Genomic DNA, 16,226 nt, shown 5'->3' on the forward strand with positions numbered 1-16,226 from the left:
CCACCCCCAGCACGCTTTATTTTTTTGCTATGTACCCCCTTTCCCACCCCTCAACCAGTCGTCTCCTTCCACTTTGAGTATTATCTCTGCTTGGAGTCTGTTTTCTCAGAAGAAGCCAACTGACAATTCATTCGAAAATTTTTTCTCCCAAGAACCATATAAATTACATGCAAAACATTGTACATAGAGATTAATATCAAAATGCAATACAGATCAGGTGCACTTTAAGCTGGACTCTAGGATATGGCAAACACACCAGGGTACATATTGCTTTGAAACCACCATTTTTTTTAATGTCATGCATACCACATAATATTCAGTCTTTTGTTTTGTATTTTTCTGTTTTTATACAAAAATACCAGTGCTTATTATACTTAGTTACTGGAAAAGAAAAACTCAGATCTGCGTGCCCTCTTCAAAAGAAAGTTTTGTTGTGAGAGCATTGGATAAATATATATACACACACAAATGTTGGTTTAATACTGTATATATATATATATTTATTTAAGGGGAGGAAATAAACTAAAGGCAGTTTTAGCCATGGGCTTTGCTGAATGAAAAATTGTGGTTTTTGTTGAGCAGGAGGATACCAGAGGCAGGACAGCCGGACATTAGCCAGTCTGGGTGGCAGGGGACAGCCTCAGCAGAGAGATGCTGGAGAGGAACAGCCCGGTGCCAAGAAACACGCTGGCACTGCTCCACAGCCTCGCTGTTTGGGGCAGGACCGGGAGAGCCGTACCCCCCGTCACTGTGCCCCGCCAGGGAGAGCTGGGTCTGCAGGAGGGTGGTTTTACGGGCTCCATGTGTTGATGAACGTGGAGGAGCTGGACCCAGCGGCCAGGATCGACGGCAGGCAGGTACGCGTGTCCTTTCCCAAGAAGTACAAAAGCCTGCAGGGACTTTTCTTTGAGGTGCTTGGTCCCTGCAGTCATGGAGGGCAACAGGAGCTGGCGATGGCATCTTGGGATGCCCTCCCTGGATCTGGGATGGGGCTTTGCCATTCACCCCAACGTCATGTCACCCCGAGAAGCGTTTCTAAAGGGGCTGAGCACTACAGGACATATACTCCTCAGCTGGGGAAAGCCAAAGGCTGCCCATGCTAAAATATGGTTTAGTTTTTTTCCTTCTTGAGATTGTTTCAAAATTTTTCCTCAAAGCTTATTGCACAAAACCTTTGAAAATTAAGTATAACCCCTGTGCAAATCAAAGGAAACCTTATCACATAATGCAAATGCCTAAAAATGCCTGTTCAGCAATGCACACAGGACGTGGTGTAATGTCTTTGGTACCAATCCGCCAATTTATTTAACAGAAAACCACCACCACCACCACCAGAGACCGTACTGTTATTAAGAACTGGATGCAAAAATCATGTTCAGAGTGTTTTAATAACAAAGCATTCCAAGGCAAGTTAACACGTATCACAGGGTATGACTTCGGTTCCTGTCTGGCATGGCACTCTCCCCCGTGCGCACTCGTGGCAGTTCAAACAAAGCAAAAAAAATTATATATATCTCCCCCTCTTTCAAGGCATGTTGCAGAGAGTCCCCAGAAGTTCGTGCTGCTGACCATGCCTTTCAGCATAGAGCACCAATCTCCCCCAACTCTTTTGTAATGTCCTCAATAACTTAACCCAATAGTCATCTGCTGCCAGTATATCACTGAAACTAAATAGAAAAAAAACTATTTTACAGAAAAGATGTATGCACAATAAACATTTATACTTCAAGCAACCAGCCATACCAACATAATTTATATAAAAAAACATTTGTGTCATCCAACTAACATCTAGTATAAAGATGGCTGCTCAGAGAAAAGGAAGCTGACTGGCATCCGATTGCCAATACACTGAATTAATTACCTGTCACTTGAACTGCCGTCACACAGTCACGCGCCTTTGCAGACGCGGGACTCAAGATTTATATTTTTTTTTTCTTTAAACAAAATACATATGGCTGACGTAAAAATATCAGTTTCTGATCTAAAGAAAACTATATTTTTTGCATAACATTATATATAATTATTTCTCCCCCTCCTAATATGGAAACTAGGACAACAAAAATGTATCAACTAAAGAACAACCAGACCCTTGTGGCAACCTGCCAGTCACAGATTTCTGGGAGTGACTTTGAGAGCCTCCAAAGTTGGCTTTTTGTTGGTTTTCATTGGTTTAAGTCTTTTTTTTTGTTTATTTGTTTTTAAACAGGTCTGAGGTATTAAAAAAAAATCAGAAGAAAAAGAAAAATCATTGTGTTACCCCCCCAAAGTATTTAATAAATATTTATGTAAGCTTGTAAGAACACCATATTTTCATCCCTTTTTTTTTTTTTTTGCAAGTATTTAAAATAGAAAAAGTGATCTTCTAAGCAATGTCACCTTTAGTACAGAACCAAACCCCACAACCACCCCGTTTGTCTTTCCTGTCACCACTTGTGTATAACCCCAACCCCCACCCCCCGGTCCTGCCCCCAGTATTTTTCAGCTCATGCGAGGAAGGAACGGGGAAGGCAGCGATGGGCTTGTCTGCGTGGGCAAGGGGCTGGACACTGAATTTGCAATTGAGATGGGCAGTGGTGGCAATTTCTTCTTGCTGTTGGCAGTGTACGGAGCCCAGCCTTCACCCCTTTGCCAGCACCGAGGCAGGAGACCCGGGAGAAGGAGCCCTCCTCAGCTACCTGGGGCAGGAACGGGGCGACCTCATCCTTCCCTCCTCCCACCCCAAGGAAGGGACGAGTCGGTGCTGGGCTGGAAACAAAACAAAGACACTTGGTTTGCGTTGTCGTTTAAGGAACACTTATTTCTTGGCAAAGTACTGGGCCCTCGCGTGGCAGGCGGTGCTGCAGGCAGTGCTTGGAGAAGGCACGGGAGATTCTGCTGTGCGTTCTTAAAGGAAAGAAAAGAAGAAACCAGCCAGCCCACCCTCTCGCTAAAACCTCTCTGCTTCCAGGGATGGAGGCTGGCCAAAGACAGTGTACAGCCTGTTACAACCAGGTTCTCTCTGCTTCCAACCAAGCCAGACAGGATGAAGGAGGGAAGGCAGCAGAGCTTCCTCCAGCCCTGCCCGCCTGGGGCCAGTAACCAGAGGTGCACCCAAGAGCCCATGGGGAAGAAACGAAGCCCAAGCAAACCAAACTGCTGCCTCCTGCTCAGTCCCACGGCTTCACAAGAGGGTCAGTTCAGAGCCAACTTGCCCAGGACACCCTGAGGCCTCTGCTCCAAAAAACCAGGACTCTCACCAAACGGTTACAAGAGGCCGAGGCAAGGCAGGATGCAGCGTGAAGAAACGACCTTCAAAAAAGCAGCAAGTGAGGCAAAGCCTCCATGCAGCACCTTCTCTGGAAGCCCAGCAGCCAACAACCCAACCTGCCACCTCTGCGAGGAATTGCCTCCACTGGCAAATCAGCTACAGAAGTGCCTTGGAAATCAAGCGTTGTCCCGTTGGCCACGGAGCCTCCCCCCTTCCACCGGCTAAAAAGACAACCTGACTCATCCCTTCCATGATCTAGGAATTGCCCTGCTGTACTGTCAACAACCCGATGCCTGTTCTCCCTTCAGCCTGCCAACGCTTTGGCAGTGATGCGCAGCGCTGGTGGGCACGGCTGGAGCATCCTCTGGGCTTCCTCAGCAGTTAAGCGGAGTTTGTTATTTAACCCAACAGTACAGACAAGCCAGAAGAGGCATAAGTCCCCTGCTCTTGATGGTGGGAGCTGTTAAACCTTTGCAAGGCTCTCACCAAAAGTTTCACAGCTGTTCAAGAGCAGAAGAGGTGCATCTCTTGAGACTCCCCACGAAGGAGACCCCGTTTCTCACAACCATGGGGTTTTTCTTCACTACCCTTCCACTGCCAGTTCACCTCCACCTTGCTTTGTAGAAAAAGCAGAAACTTTTACATCCAGCAAGGTTACAGCCACGTCACCTTCGTTCCTCGTCTACCAATTAGTGCTTTGGAAACAGAGAGAGAAAAGTGTGTGCACACACAGAGGAGGAGCTGTAAAGGCTAGGTACCATTTTTCAAGGTGGAAGACTGGTGTACATCCCTGTATCTATCAACCTGTGAGTAAACACCTTCCCCCTGGCTGGGTTTTTTTTGTTTATTTTTAAATTTTTGCACTAGAGTGCTAACTCCCCCACTTCCCACTGTGAAGTTACTGGGGGCGAATCCCACAAGCAAAGAACAAACCCCAACATTAGAAGAAAACCCTAAAAACCACAAGTGGAAAAAAAATAAAGTCACAAGTGCACCCCAGCCCTCAGGCTGAGAGCGTGCATGTAAGACTACAACAATTTGAACTTTCCTTGAACATGCATTTTTCAAAGTGAAAACCCCCAACAAATGCATGGAGCCCAACTCTCGGAGAGGAAATAACCTGGCTGCTTCACTTGGGCGAGTACCACTGAAAATCAGGGAAGGAGATGCACAATTTTGGCTTAGCCTCTCTCCCAACACCGAGCATTATGGTACTCTGGTTCCCACTGCTAAATAATGGTAAAAAACCCAAAACAAAACAAAACAAACCCCCAAACAAAACACCAAAATGATATACGTATGAGCAGTTTGACACGAAGTGACCGCAGTGTGTGATCAGTTACTGGTGCCAATATCACACAGGGCGAGAGGCGAAGATGGAGCAGGAGGAGGGGGGTTCAAAGTTCTAAGGTCAAACTGATGTCTCCAAGCTGTCTAAGGGGCTTCTGGGCTCCAGGACGGTGACCTTGGCTTGATCGCTGTCCACTGCGTTGTTATTTCTGTTGAGGGATGTAGATCCACCCAGGCTACCCCCACCTCGCTTTTTGAGTCCATCAGTCTCAGGGTCATCTTCAGCGCCGTCAAGGAATGGTATTCGAGACTCGTCTTCCTCCAGGATGAACTCTGGGTGAGTCATGAAGTTATGGATGGAGCTTCTGGATTCCGGTTTCTCGAGGCCTTCGTACAAGGAGCTACGGAACGCATTCACCACTTTGATCTGCCGGGAGGCGAGGAGCGTGGGGGATAAACAAAAGAGGGGTTAGTAGTGACTACGAGAGGCCAGAGCTCCCAGGAGAAAGTGAAAATAAAGACACGATAAAACAAAAAGCACAACAACAACAGTCACCACCACTGAACAGACAGCTAAGTCAAAATGAGAGATCTATGGTGAACTAGGAGGGCCAACATGGATCAGACTCAGGCACTAGGTGTGTGATGGGGAATCGACCGACTATGGGGCGACTTCAGAAGCTGCAAGAAAAGACACAAAAAAAACCTCAAAAAACCAGATCACTTCGAATGAATGGAAGCCAAAATGCATTAGTTGTCATTATGTGTGCGCACGCGCATCTGTGTGTATAAACAAGGACAAAAAAGTGGAACTACAACTCAAAAAAGAGGTGGGTTAGACAGACAGTGGGTTCGCTTCAAGGCAAAAAACCTCTACTGTGGGAGCGATGTGTGTGTGTGCTCTGTTTCATTTTTTTAGACCTATAGAAAGGAATGGGCTTTAAAAAGGTGTCATGAACTTTTCAAGCCCATGTGAAGCAGTAGGTCCAAGGGGATGCCATGGCCAGTCAAACCAGACCCAGCTGAACATGCAAGAAGAAAGCCAGATCTGTGGGACTTTCCCCACACGGCTGCCACCTGGATCCCGGGCTGGAGCTCTGGATCCTGCCCTGCACGGACATGCTGAAGAAGACCCAGTGGTTTCCAAAGGCAGCTAATTCTTTTGGATGCTCTGCATGAAAAACAATCCCAAACTTTGCACTGCCAAAAGCCAGGCTCAACACATTTCAAGCAGGAGATCCAGAGCCTGCCTGCGACAACTGGGGTACGGCCCTGCTACCTCCATTGCGCTGGAAGGGAGAGGTCTGGAAAGAAGCCCGGATGGTGGCTAGCAGTGGATTCACTGCTTCCTCCAGTTCCTCTGGAAATCCAGCCTTGCACCCTTCCAGCTCTCGCCCTGCTTTGCAGCCGAGCCGCAGTTGTTCGGTCAGATGGGTGACAAGCGTCAGATCCAGAGACCGAAGGGGCAAAGGCATCGCCGTGGGGCTGCAGCAGACCCCTCCGTCCCAGCGCTGCCATCACACTCGCCCTGGCACCCACAGGGCAGCAACGTGTGGACGCCGGCACATGTGGGACAACCAACGTGTGCACCGCGGGTGCGGCAAGCACTCCAGCTCTCGTGCGTGACTCAGGGCTATAATCACTCGAAAGATGTCAAAAGGCGTAAACTGATGGAGAGCGATGCAACATGTGGGCTTTTGAAGCAGAGCCAGCAAACCCAGCAGCTGAAAGTCTCCCAAGCCTTAGAGGTCCTGGTGAAATCACACATATGGCTTTGCCTTTTACTGCAAAGCCGAGAGCTACCCACCACACCGTGCCCTCCAAAGCATCCCTCAGGTTGCTCCGCTGTGTCTCACGCTGATGTTCTCCCCTCTCGCTCTTTCAGGCCAGAGCCAGCACGGTGCCTCTCCCCAGAGGTCCCCCTCCATCCTGCCGCAGCAGGTCACACCAGCACCCTCCCAGTCACCCGGGAACTGGGCTGTCTCCTCCCTTTATAGAGGGGGAAACTACTGACAAAAATTGTCAGCAGGGATCAAGCATCTTGCACAAGCTCTCTGTGTTCTATGGAAGCAACAGAAGACTTTGCTCTGTTAAGCAGAGTTCATCTGGGACCAGGAGATCTGCTCAACTCCTCCTCGCCAAAGGAACTGCTCCCAGACCACCGTAAGACTTTGTTCAGTGACACTGGGTGCAGCGGGGAAGTCAGTATCACCTCCCTGCAGCAGTGCTAGTCCTGCTCCGTCTCCTGCCCCATGGAAGCAGCACCACTGCTCACGAGCCACCTCCACCTACTCCCAACACCTGAGGTACCCAGTCCCCTGCCTGCTCTCACAGTGTCACTGTGAACTGAAGCTGGGGCACAAGAGGAAGAAGAGTCACAGATCCCACAAAAGGGGTGCTCCTCCCAGCACCCCTCTGCTACACCCTGGAAAGCCTCCCTGACCCTCAGCCGCCAGCCGAGGGAGAGCGTGCAGAGCTGCTGGAGGGAGAGCGATTCAGATACCCCCTTGCAAGCTGATGAGGCGAATAAAGATACGTGTGTGTTCTGCCGCTTCTCTGCGAACGGGCTGCAGATCTGGTGGGTGAGCAGAGCCGACCCTCCTCTTCCCAGTGAGATGAGCTGGGTTAAATTGTCCTCCTCGGTCTGGTACCCAAGCAGGAAAGGAGGGAAGTCACCAACCAGCACAGCCAGCGAGAGCCTCCTAGGGATCTTTGGTCTCAGCACAAACAGCACACACAAAACCAGAGAAGTTATTCAAAGAAGAGTCTCGTGCCTGAAAGCCTGGAGATTTTATCTGCAAGATGTTCCAGGGCTCCCCTCTCACAAGGGATGCCCTTCTGAGCCCGCTTTCCATCCGGCTCAGGAAGATGGTGCTGCACCTCACGGGCAGCACCGTGGCATTCCCCCTGGCACAGGCTGAGCGCGTCCCGGCTAGAAGCAAACAAGCCAGCTCTTGCACGCAAACACAGACCAGTGCGCACACGCGACCGGGATGACAGACACTCATGAGGAGATGAGCGTGGGCCAGGTACCCCCCCATGATGCTGGAGCACCAGCTGGCCTGTGAAAATGGAAAGTTTATGTAGCTGGAAACAGAAATTCAGAGCTGGGTTTGCTGCACTAACGACCACAGTGAGATCCTGAATAAATTTCATTATTTAGTGTGCACGCACAGGACAAGGGAGACCACAAAGCAGGCCACCTCTACCAAGACCGATGATCTGTCACTTCATCAACACAAGGCAACTGCAAGCTCTCACAAAAGCACTGACCCCTAAAATGCAGTGTGTAAAACCAACTAATCCAAGTATAGCAAACCTCAACAGGCTAACGAGAGCCTAGGTGACTGCCAAAGCGACTAGGTCGTCGGTCTAGTACAAGCTCAGAGGAAGGAGCAGCTTCACAGAAGCCCTCCCTGCCCCACTACCTCAAGCACTGGGGAGTCCAGACCCTATCTACCATATCGCTGTCTTCAGCTCCACCAATAACCTCTGCTGCAGCTTTCCTCAGATTTTCTTACTTTAACCATCTTTGTCAGCAACTGCTGTGAAATTAATTCAGCTGTTGCCTTGTCAAAGGAACTTAACAGCAAGGAAATGTGTTGTGAATGAGCCAGGCGCTGCACACAAAGATGAAACCGTCCCAAGCCAAGCTGAAAGCCCACCTCTCCCTGCCCACGGCCAGGCTTACATCTCCTCTCCAACCAAAACTTTCGCAACCTGCAAGCTCGGAATCTTCTCATTTCACACCACTACTGCAGCACCTCAGTGTGCTGGGCAAAACCCACTGCTCCTGCAGAGGTGGAAATCACATCATCTGCATGAAGCCAGCATCAGCTCCACCACTACCCCTGGTGTGCTGTGCCCAGCTCCCTCAAACCAGGGCAGAGCCCCCAGAAGAGACCAGCTCAGCTTTGCAAGCCATCTCCTGAGCGTCAGTCCCGAGACCTCCCTCTCCTCCTTCGCCCCGACGGGGCACAGCAGGCAGGGCTGCCGAGGTCCAGCCCTGCAGAACTCACCCCACCGAGTGAAATGGAAGACAGAAGGGCCACCATTAATCTGTATGGAGGGAAGTGGAGCTTTGAGAGAGAGGGAAGGGAAGCGACAGAGAGAAACAGAGAAAAGCCTAGGCAGAAAACAGAGGGAAGACTTAGTGACCTGGGTTAGCTTCTGGTAAAGTTGTTTGCTGCCTGGAAGGGCACAAGCTATCCAAGTTATCTATTCCTTTGCTGCAAATCAGGGAGAATATTAATCCACAGACTGCAAAAAAACTTGCATTTTGGTCTTGCCCACCCAAGCCCACTACCCTGAGATCCCTCTAAGCAGGTTTTCTTCCAGTTAGAAAGTCTTGGTGGTGCACAGATGCAGTCAGGAACAGAAGGCAGCTGCGCTGCTTCAGAAACATTGGGGTTAAACAAAATAAAATTCAAGCACCAGTGTCGGCTAAATAGAGAGAAAACAAAATTATCAGAAATTCTCTCTTCTCTCCCACAGTGCATAAACAGTGGAAACTGAAAGCTATTCAAAAAGTCACCAAGGGTATTTCTTTAATAAGAAGAGAACATGGAAAATGACTGTGCAATAAAAAAGCCAATTATCTGGGAAAGATACACTACCTACTCATAGCCTGGCACAGCCCTGCAGACAGAAATCACACTCACGTGCTCGCAAGCCCGTATACGCAGCTCACAATGAACACGGAGAGGGCTTTTCTTTGGTCTGGAAACCCACAGCTAGATCCAGAACCCAGCTTTGCCACTGATGTTCAGCAGGGCCATGTTTTCCGTCTCCGTCTGCGTGCAGAGAATCGCGTGCCTCTGCATATGCTGAGAACCAGCGTGTGTAGCACAAGCTGGGCACCGAAGAGCCACTGCACCAGGGCGGCAACGCTCCGGCTCTGTCGTGGGACCAGCGGAGCCCCGTGCCAGCCCCGCAGAGCTCCAGGGCAGCAAAGGGCTCGCTTATGTGCGTGGGCTTCGCTCGGCTCTGTCTCGCACAGCGTGCAAGTTCACAGGCGGGACAGGGGAAGGCTGCTTGCTTACAAGCCAGCTCTGAAACAGTGGCCTGAGCTGCAGGTGAGCGGCTCCGAGCAGCTCCGATGCGTCACCACCAGCCAGCTGAGCCACGGCAACCGGCTGCTCCCGGCACAGTCCAGGCTCCCAACCAAGGCAGGAGCGAACACCCCTTCTCACACGTGTGCAAGAGGCAGAGAGCATACAGGCAGCCCATTACTGCGGCTCGGCCGATCCCAGGAGCACACTAACTGCTGTGGGAAGGTCCGAGCGACCACTCTGCCTCCAAACAGATTGACAGCTTCGATAAAGCAACGCCTCTGCCCATCCCTGCCCTCCTGGGGCATCCTGGGGCTGGGCAGAGCCGCGTCAGAAAGGAACGGCAGCTTTTGGGCGCAGCGTGCCCTTTTCACAGCAATGCTTTTAGTTGCTGGTGAACGCACACGGTTCTTTTAACAAGAACCGCCAATTTTTGCACCCCTCAGGAGGGTGGGCTCATACGTCAGTCCTGCAAAGGAGGAGAAGAGGTAAAAATGGAGGAAGCAACAAGGAATGGAGGGGAAGGACCAGAAAGTACCATCAACTTGTTCAAGATGCAACAGCATAAAAACTAATTTATTTTTTTTTTTAAATACTCTCCCGCCCCATCCTTCCTTTTGGAAATCAGTGTGCGAGTCAGGGTTTAGAGGGAGAGAGAACAGGCTGGGTTAGGTTGGTGCAGGTGCTCTCTGTGGTTATTAGAAGTCATGCATTGTAATAGACTATCACTCACTGCCCGCAGGAGGAGATGCAGCAGCAGCAGCAACAGCAGAAGTGGTGGGAGTGGAATTGACGGAGGAAAGAGCTACATGGGTTGGGCTAGAAACATTTTTTACATCGTGGTGCTGGCTCACGATGGAAGGCTGTCTCCTGAGGGCTCCCTGCAAAGAGGAGGCACCGGTCTGGAATGTGTAAACTACGTCCATCTGCAAAGAACCAGAGAGTGAGATAGCGTCGCCCCGGCCAGAGACAGGGAGAAGGGTCAGGGACGGAGGGGAGCAGGGAGGTTGGGCAGACACACACGGACAGGAAGGAAGAAGGAGGACGGAGAGGTGGGGAGGAGGGAGGAGAGAGACCCCCACCCCACGCTCCCGCAAACCCACACCGGCTTCGGCTGGTGTTTCTGGGAGCAGAGGAGAGGTTGGCTCCCAGCCTCTGCCCTGCTCTGGCAGGCGCAAGAGGGACGGGGTTTATCCCACCACCAAGAAAGAGACTGCGGTGGGAGGGAGTGATAGAGGAAACACCTTGGGTTATCCCGACAGTCTGCAGGAGGAGCAGAGACAGAGAGAGGGTGGGCAGAAGTGCGAGCTGGCAGCCAGCGGTCCAGAAAACTGCACTGGGAAATGGCTTCTGGTCCCTCAGCCCCACGGGGTGTACAGCTGGGGGGGCTGAATCTTGGGATACACCACGTACCCCCGGCTCCCACGGCAGCCGGCCGTGCTGGGGATGCTTCAGCCTCTCGCCTGGGCTCACAGCTCTGCACAGGGCTCAGCAGCAGAGCTGGCAGGGATGCACCAAGGAAGCACCCTTGGTGGCAGGCCACAGTTCCTCTGTGGATGCGCACCGAGGCCAGGGGAAACGAGCACATCTGGGTGCCACCGTGGCTTCCCCGACACTGTGCAGCTGGACTGTCCCCAAGCCCCGTGCCAGCCAGACCGCAGGCACAGCCCTGCGTCACGCCGGCTTGCCCGCCCTGGCTGCAGGCTCCTCGGGAAGGGACACCTCCTCCAGACCCGCGTGCGGCTCTAGTTCACACTGGAGGTATTTTACACGCTGCGGTTTGATCTCCCTCCACTGCGGGACCTTCTTTTCCCCAGCGCACCAGGCTCCGGGTGGACCTGCTGGCTGCTCTGCTCAACGTGCAGGGCACCACGGCCAGGGAAGGAGTCACCGGAGAGGCTCCAGGACGTCCCAATGTCCAGGAGCTTTTTTCACGCTGCAAGAGCTTGTTTCAGCCCAGGTCCACCACAGCTGCAGAGTGGTATCTCAGAGGCTTGCCTGGCCACCGGTACCACAGCCGGTCATACCTACCAGGCCTCCAACACACCTGGACCGCTTCCGAAACAGCCCAGTGCTCCCAGCACGTCTTTCATGTGAAGGAGCCAGACCGAGCTGGCAGCTCAGCCCCCCGCAGCACCAGCAACCAGCGCTGCCCTGGGCCCCCAGAAGACCCCTCACCACTCACAACTGGCAGGGATCAAGGCTGAACCTCACCTTGAAACCCTCAAGCCAACATCGCACAGAGGAGAAGCAAAGTTAACACAGCACAGCACAGCTGCTGTGCTGCCTCCAGTCCCTGTGTCTGGGCCATTTTGATTATCTCCATTTGTCGGAGGGCCAGAGGAGGTGGAATGAAGGACAACAAAGCAGCCCTGAATGCCAGGGGCTGCTGGGGACCTACAGCTTTCCTCCATGGGGCAGCTCTGCCCCGGCCTCGAGGGAAGATGAGCAGCAGTGACCTCGCTGCAGGGACCTCTCCCTGCCCAGCCCAGCAAGCAGTCTGGGAGGAAAACAACATCCTTTCAGGAAAAACTGAGTCAGGGAGAAACAGCTGAAGTAAAAACCGCATTACCAGATAGATTCTCCTCCCTTTCTGTGCTGTGGGGCCAAGAGCTCCAGGCAAGGAGCCTGGAGAGCTGGCAGGGAGGGGTGGCAAGAGCCCTCGGCCAAAGGGCCATCGGGAAGGACAGAGAACAGCAGAGGAGTGAGACTGGAGAGGGTCTTGCACAGGCAGATCCCTCCTGGGCACATTCCCCACTGGGAGCAGTGTCCTAGCAGCAACCAAGAGCATCTTCAGTGCTGACCTGCTGCACAACTCGGTACCAGCCCGGGCAGCTCCGTGGCCCCCCTGCAGCCTCTGAGCCCCCTCCCCTGCTGTGCGAGGTGCCCATCAGCAGCATACCCAGCCTCCTGCAGACCAGCCTGGCCTCAGGCTGCAGGACACCGCGCGCTGCATCAGAACAGACCGATGCCTTCCCCCACCCCCAGCTGTCCCAAAAGCCAGGCTGTCCTGGTTCCCCAGCCAGGGCAGACCCAGAAAGGCACAGGTGGTGGGAGAAGTCTGGCCTGGGAGGCAATGGCGTCCTCTGAGCAGTGGCCATCGCCTCTTTCCAGACAGAGACCCTGGAGAGAAAGAAAGAGAAAGAAAGAGAGAGAGAGAAGGAAAGCCCCACAGTACCCGCTGCCCCACAGTACCTGCGTCTGTATCCTGTTGAGACCCCTGAACCACAGGATCTGCCCGCGCCGCAGCTCCATTTCAGCATGGTCGATCTCATCCACATCTTCAGGCAGCTCCTCCTCTGGGATCTCCTCCTTGGTGATGCCGTGCCCAGCTTCCTTCAGGAACTTCAGGTGGCTGGTTGGGACAGTGCAGATCAGCTGGGGAGAGGCAGGGAGAGAGCGGTTCCTTAGCCTGCAGGCTATGGCAGCACGGAGCCCACCACCAGCCTTGCCCAAGGGGGAGCATTCCTGCAGCGAGCTGCCAGGACTCAGCCGAGGTCTGCCAGGACTCAGCCGAGCTATGCCACTGCTGGATGTGCCCCACTGCAGGCTGGGTGGGAACAAGGAATAGTTTAGCAACCTCCTCTGCTGGCGTGGCACTGGGATGGAGCATCACCCCCTTCCAAAGCTGCCTTGAATAAGTACTGGGGAGAACAAGGGCAGCGAGGCAGAGGGAAGGAGAAGACAGGCTGGGCTGCGAGCACGCCGTGGCAGGGAAGCACGTGGTACAGTTTTCAGGCTGGCTCTTACCTGGCCCCAGAGGAGCTCTCCCACTCCGATAAAAATACACCAGAACCACTGGCTCAGGGTGAGCCCAGAGCAGCTGAACGGCTTCCCACCAAACTCCACAATGACGATCTACAGCACAGAGAGAACAAGTCACACACTGGGGAGCTCCAAGGGCTGCACAGCACAGCCACGGCACGAAAACATCCCCTAGGGCCACACATCTTTTCCTCCCTCCCACGGATCATGACAGCAGCAAGGACCTCACATCTAGGCTAGTAACTTTACAGGACATCAGAGGCATGCTGGCTGGCCAGCCCTGGCATCTCCCAACACACTCTAGACCCCAATATTCAGGTTTTGTGTCACCAAGAAGCTGCTGGAGAAGACTAAGGGGACAGGACAGAGCTGAGAGCAGTGACTGCAGCAGATACAGCTCCTGCCTACTTTATGGTCCCCTCCCAACCCTACCATCTTATTCCCATGCCGTTCCCACAGCCTCACCTGAGCTGCAAATGTCCCCAGCACCACCGTGCAGAAGATGGGGTTGCGGTAGATGGACTCGAAGACGTTCCTCTCCCCATGGATCTTGCGTGCGTTGATCTCGTTGAACAACTGCATCATGACAAAGGTGTTGAAGACGATGGTGTAGTGCTCGGTGGGTGGGGAGTGGAGCGGGGCGTTCCGGCCACTGTCGATGTCAAAAAACCTCTCCCCTAAGCAGACAAGGGGTTATGGGGAGGGGATAGGGAAGAGCAGGGAAGAGAGGAGAAGATGAGATCCTGTTTCTTATTTCTGCTCTGCACTGGTGGAGGTAGAATTAGGATCCTAGGCTGTTGCTGAAGATCCCTTGACCCAGCTGGAGTGCCCCAGCTGGGCTAGCCCCACTGAACCCTTATTTCCTTAAAAGTGTTGAAAAGCTGGTTCCCTGGCTAAGACTGTCTCTGCACCCAGCGAGCTCTAGAGCTAAAACCCCTCTCCTTATCACCCCTCTGCTCCCCAGCCGTTATTTAATAAGCTGTGCCCTGGCCAGCGTGGGGTTACTGAGTGACACTGAGAACAAGGGTCCCCAACGCCGGTGAGGAAAGGCGGCTCAGGAGGCAGGGCTGGGACCCTGCCCCTTTGCTTTTGCCCTACTGTTTCTTGGGGCCTCACAGCTCACCTGCAAAAAGCAGCGTGAAAATGATAGTTAGCTGGTACACCGCGTGCCCCAGGATGTTCTTCATCATGGTGCGGGAGATGAGCGGCTTGTTGCGGCCGTACGGCTTGCGCAGCAGCAGGGACTCGGACGGGGGCTCCGTGGCCAGGGCTAATGAGGCGAAGGTGTCCATGATGAGGTTCACCCACAGCATCTGGACAGCCTTCAGGGGAGAGTCCTGCAGAGAGAGCAGGGAGAACACGTCACGCCACCAAAACCATCCTCTCTTCACTGCCTGTTTCACAGGAGCCTCCGCTCTGCTGCCGAGCCCAGCGGCCCCGTACCTGCGTGATGCAGGCCCCCGTGAAGGCCACGATGACGGCCACGATGTTAACGGTCAGCTGGAACTGCAGGAACTTGGAGATGCTGTCGTAGACGTTGCGTCCCCACATCACCGCCTTGACGATGCTGGTGAAGTTGTCATCCGTCAGGATGATGTCAGAAGCCTCCTTGGCCACGTCTGTGCCTGCAATGCCCTTGAGGGCCAGGGAGAAAGTGATGGGGTGAGTCACGGAGCAATCTCCACGCTTGCCGTCCACCTGGCTCCACTTCTTCCCAGAAACAGCCCCGAGAGAAAAATCCACCGGTGCCAGCCCTGCAGTTGACAGCAAATCCTGCTCCGGCTGCGCCAACGCATCCGAAAGAGCAGAGGCTCCAAAGCAGCGAAGCCTTCAAGGACAGACACCGGCTCGGCTCCAGAGCGGGGCTCTGAGCCAGCGCAGCTTCCCGCCTGTCGCTGTGCGTGCCCCAGACAGCGGCCACAGCACAGCAAAGCTGGAAAACAGCTTATAAGCACAGCTTCCTCCTTATGCCAGGGGACACAGGGATCCCTAGCCAGGCATCTCTGCTGTGAGCGTTGTGATCCCCAAATGAACGAGATGGCTCAGCAGCCCGAAGCCACGGCACCTTCCTGGTGCCCTCTTCCCCCTCCGAGGTAGATGGCAGCCCCGCAGCAAGCAGGGCTGCCCACAGCCTCCCCAAAGTCACCTGCAGCATCTCAGAGGGACACAGTTTGCTCCGCAGGAGCTGGGCTCGCTGCGTTTCTCACCACCAGCACACCGAGGCGCTCGCTTTGCAGTAATTAAACGCACCAAAGTGATGCCCGTAACGAGCTGGTTCCCTGGTGCTTTCCCGGAGAAGCGCTCTTGAGATCTGCAAGACCCATCTCAGACAAGAACCCCCCAAGATGTTGCAGGGCATGAGCTCCAGAAGCAGTTGGACAGACCAGCCGCAGGTACCCCACGCGCCGTCTGATCCCTGCTCTCTGGAGACCCAAAGGCCGAGCCCCCAGTAAAGCCCAGTGCCTGGTCCGGGTCTGGTCCTGCACAATGGGGGCAGAGAGCCCCACTGTATGGTCCCCAAGAGAAGGCGGACTACCTTCTGCTGTTCACCCTAAAGGCTCCAGAATCGCACTTGTATACTTAACGCCTTCGTAAAAAAACCCAACTCCCCAAAAAATTTCTCATTTGCTCAAAGCTCCCTACGTGAGCTCATAAAGCTCCAGCCAGCAGCTGGCTCCTGCTCACCCACCTAAACTTAAACAATTCACAGTAAACCCATTAAACCTAACAGGTTTATTTTCTTGCTTCTTTTGGACAGCGCAAAGAAAAGCAACAAACCAGGAGACAAGAGTTTGTCACCATAAACAAACTCCCCGAGTCAATGCCAGCACCGAGCTCGGAGCCTGGGCTGCCCGTTAGGAGCCTGGGTGAAA

General features: G+C 53.3%; 1 protein-coding gene across 7 annotated transcripts in view; it reads right to left on the bottom strand.

Annotated features, from left to right (window-relative positions):
• Positions 1-1,369: 1,369 nt before the first annotated feature.
• ATP2B4 (ATPase plasma membrane Ca2+ transporting 4) overlaps positions 1,370-16,226 on the bottom strand; it is a 51,596-nt gene continuing 36,739 nt past the window's right edge. For 4 of the 7 annotated variants that reach the window (XM_075443291.1, XM_075443288.1, XM_075443289.1 and 1 more), the window contains 6 exons: positions 14,797-14,988; positions 14,477-14,690; positions 13,819-14,030; positions 13,339-13,446; positions 12,784-12,966; positions 1,370-4,964 (listed from right to left, as the gene is read on the bottom strand). In XM_075443291.1, the coding sequence (XP_075299406.1) occupies positions 4,659-4,964; positions 12,784-12,966; positions 13,339-13,446; positions 13,819-14,030; positions 14,477-14,690; positions 14,797-14,988 (1,215 nt within the window). In that variant the 3' untranslated portion in view covers positions 1,370-4,658. Of the gene's footprint in view, positions 4,965-10,321; positions 10,515-12,783; positions 12,967-13,338; positions 13,447-13,818; positions 14,031-14,476; positions 14,691-14,796; positions 14,989-16,226 lie in introns of all 7 variants that reach the window. The other 3 variants (XM_075443293.1, XM_075443292.1, XM_075443294.1) reach the window with 2 other exon arrangements.

The sequence above is a fragment of the Opisthocomus hoazin genome, chromosome 25 (genome assembly GCF_030867145.1).
Source record: "Opisthocomus hoazin isolate bOpiHoa1 chromosome 25, bOpiHoa1.hap1, whole genome shotgun sequence".
Lineage (NCBI taxonomy): Eukaryota > Metazoa > Chordata > Aves > Opisthocomiformes > Opisthocomidae > Opisthocomus > Opisthocomus hoazin.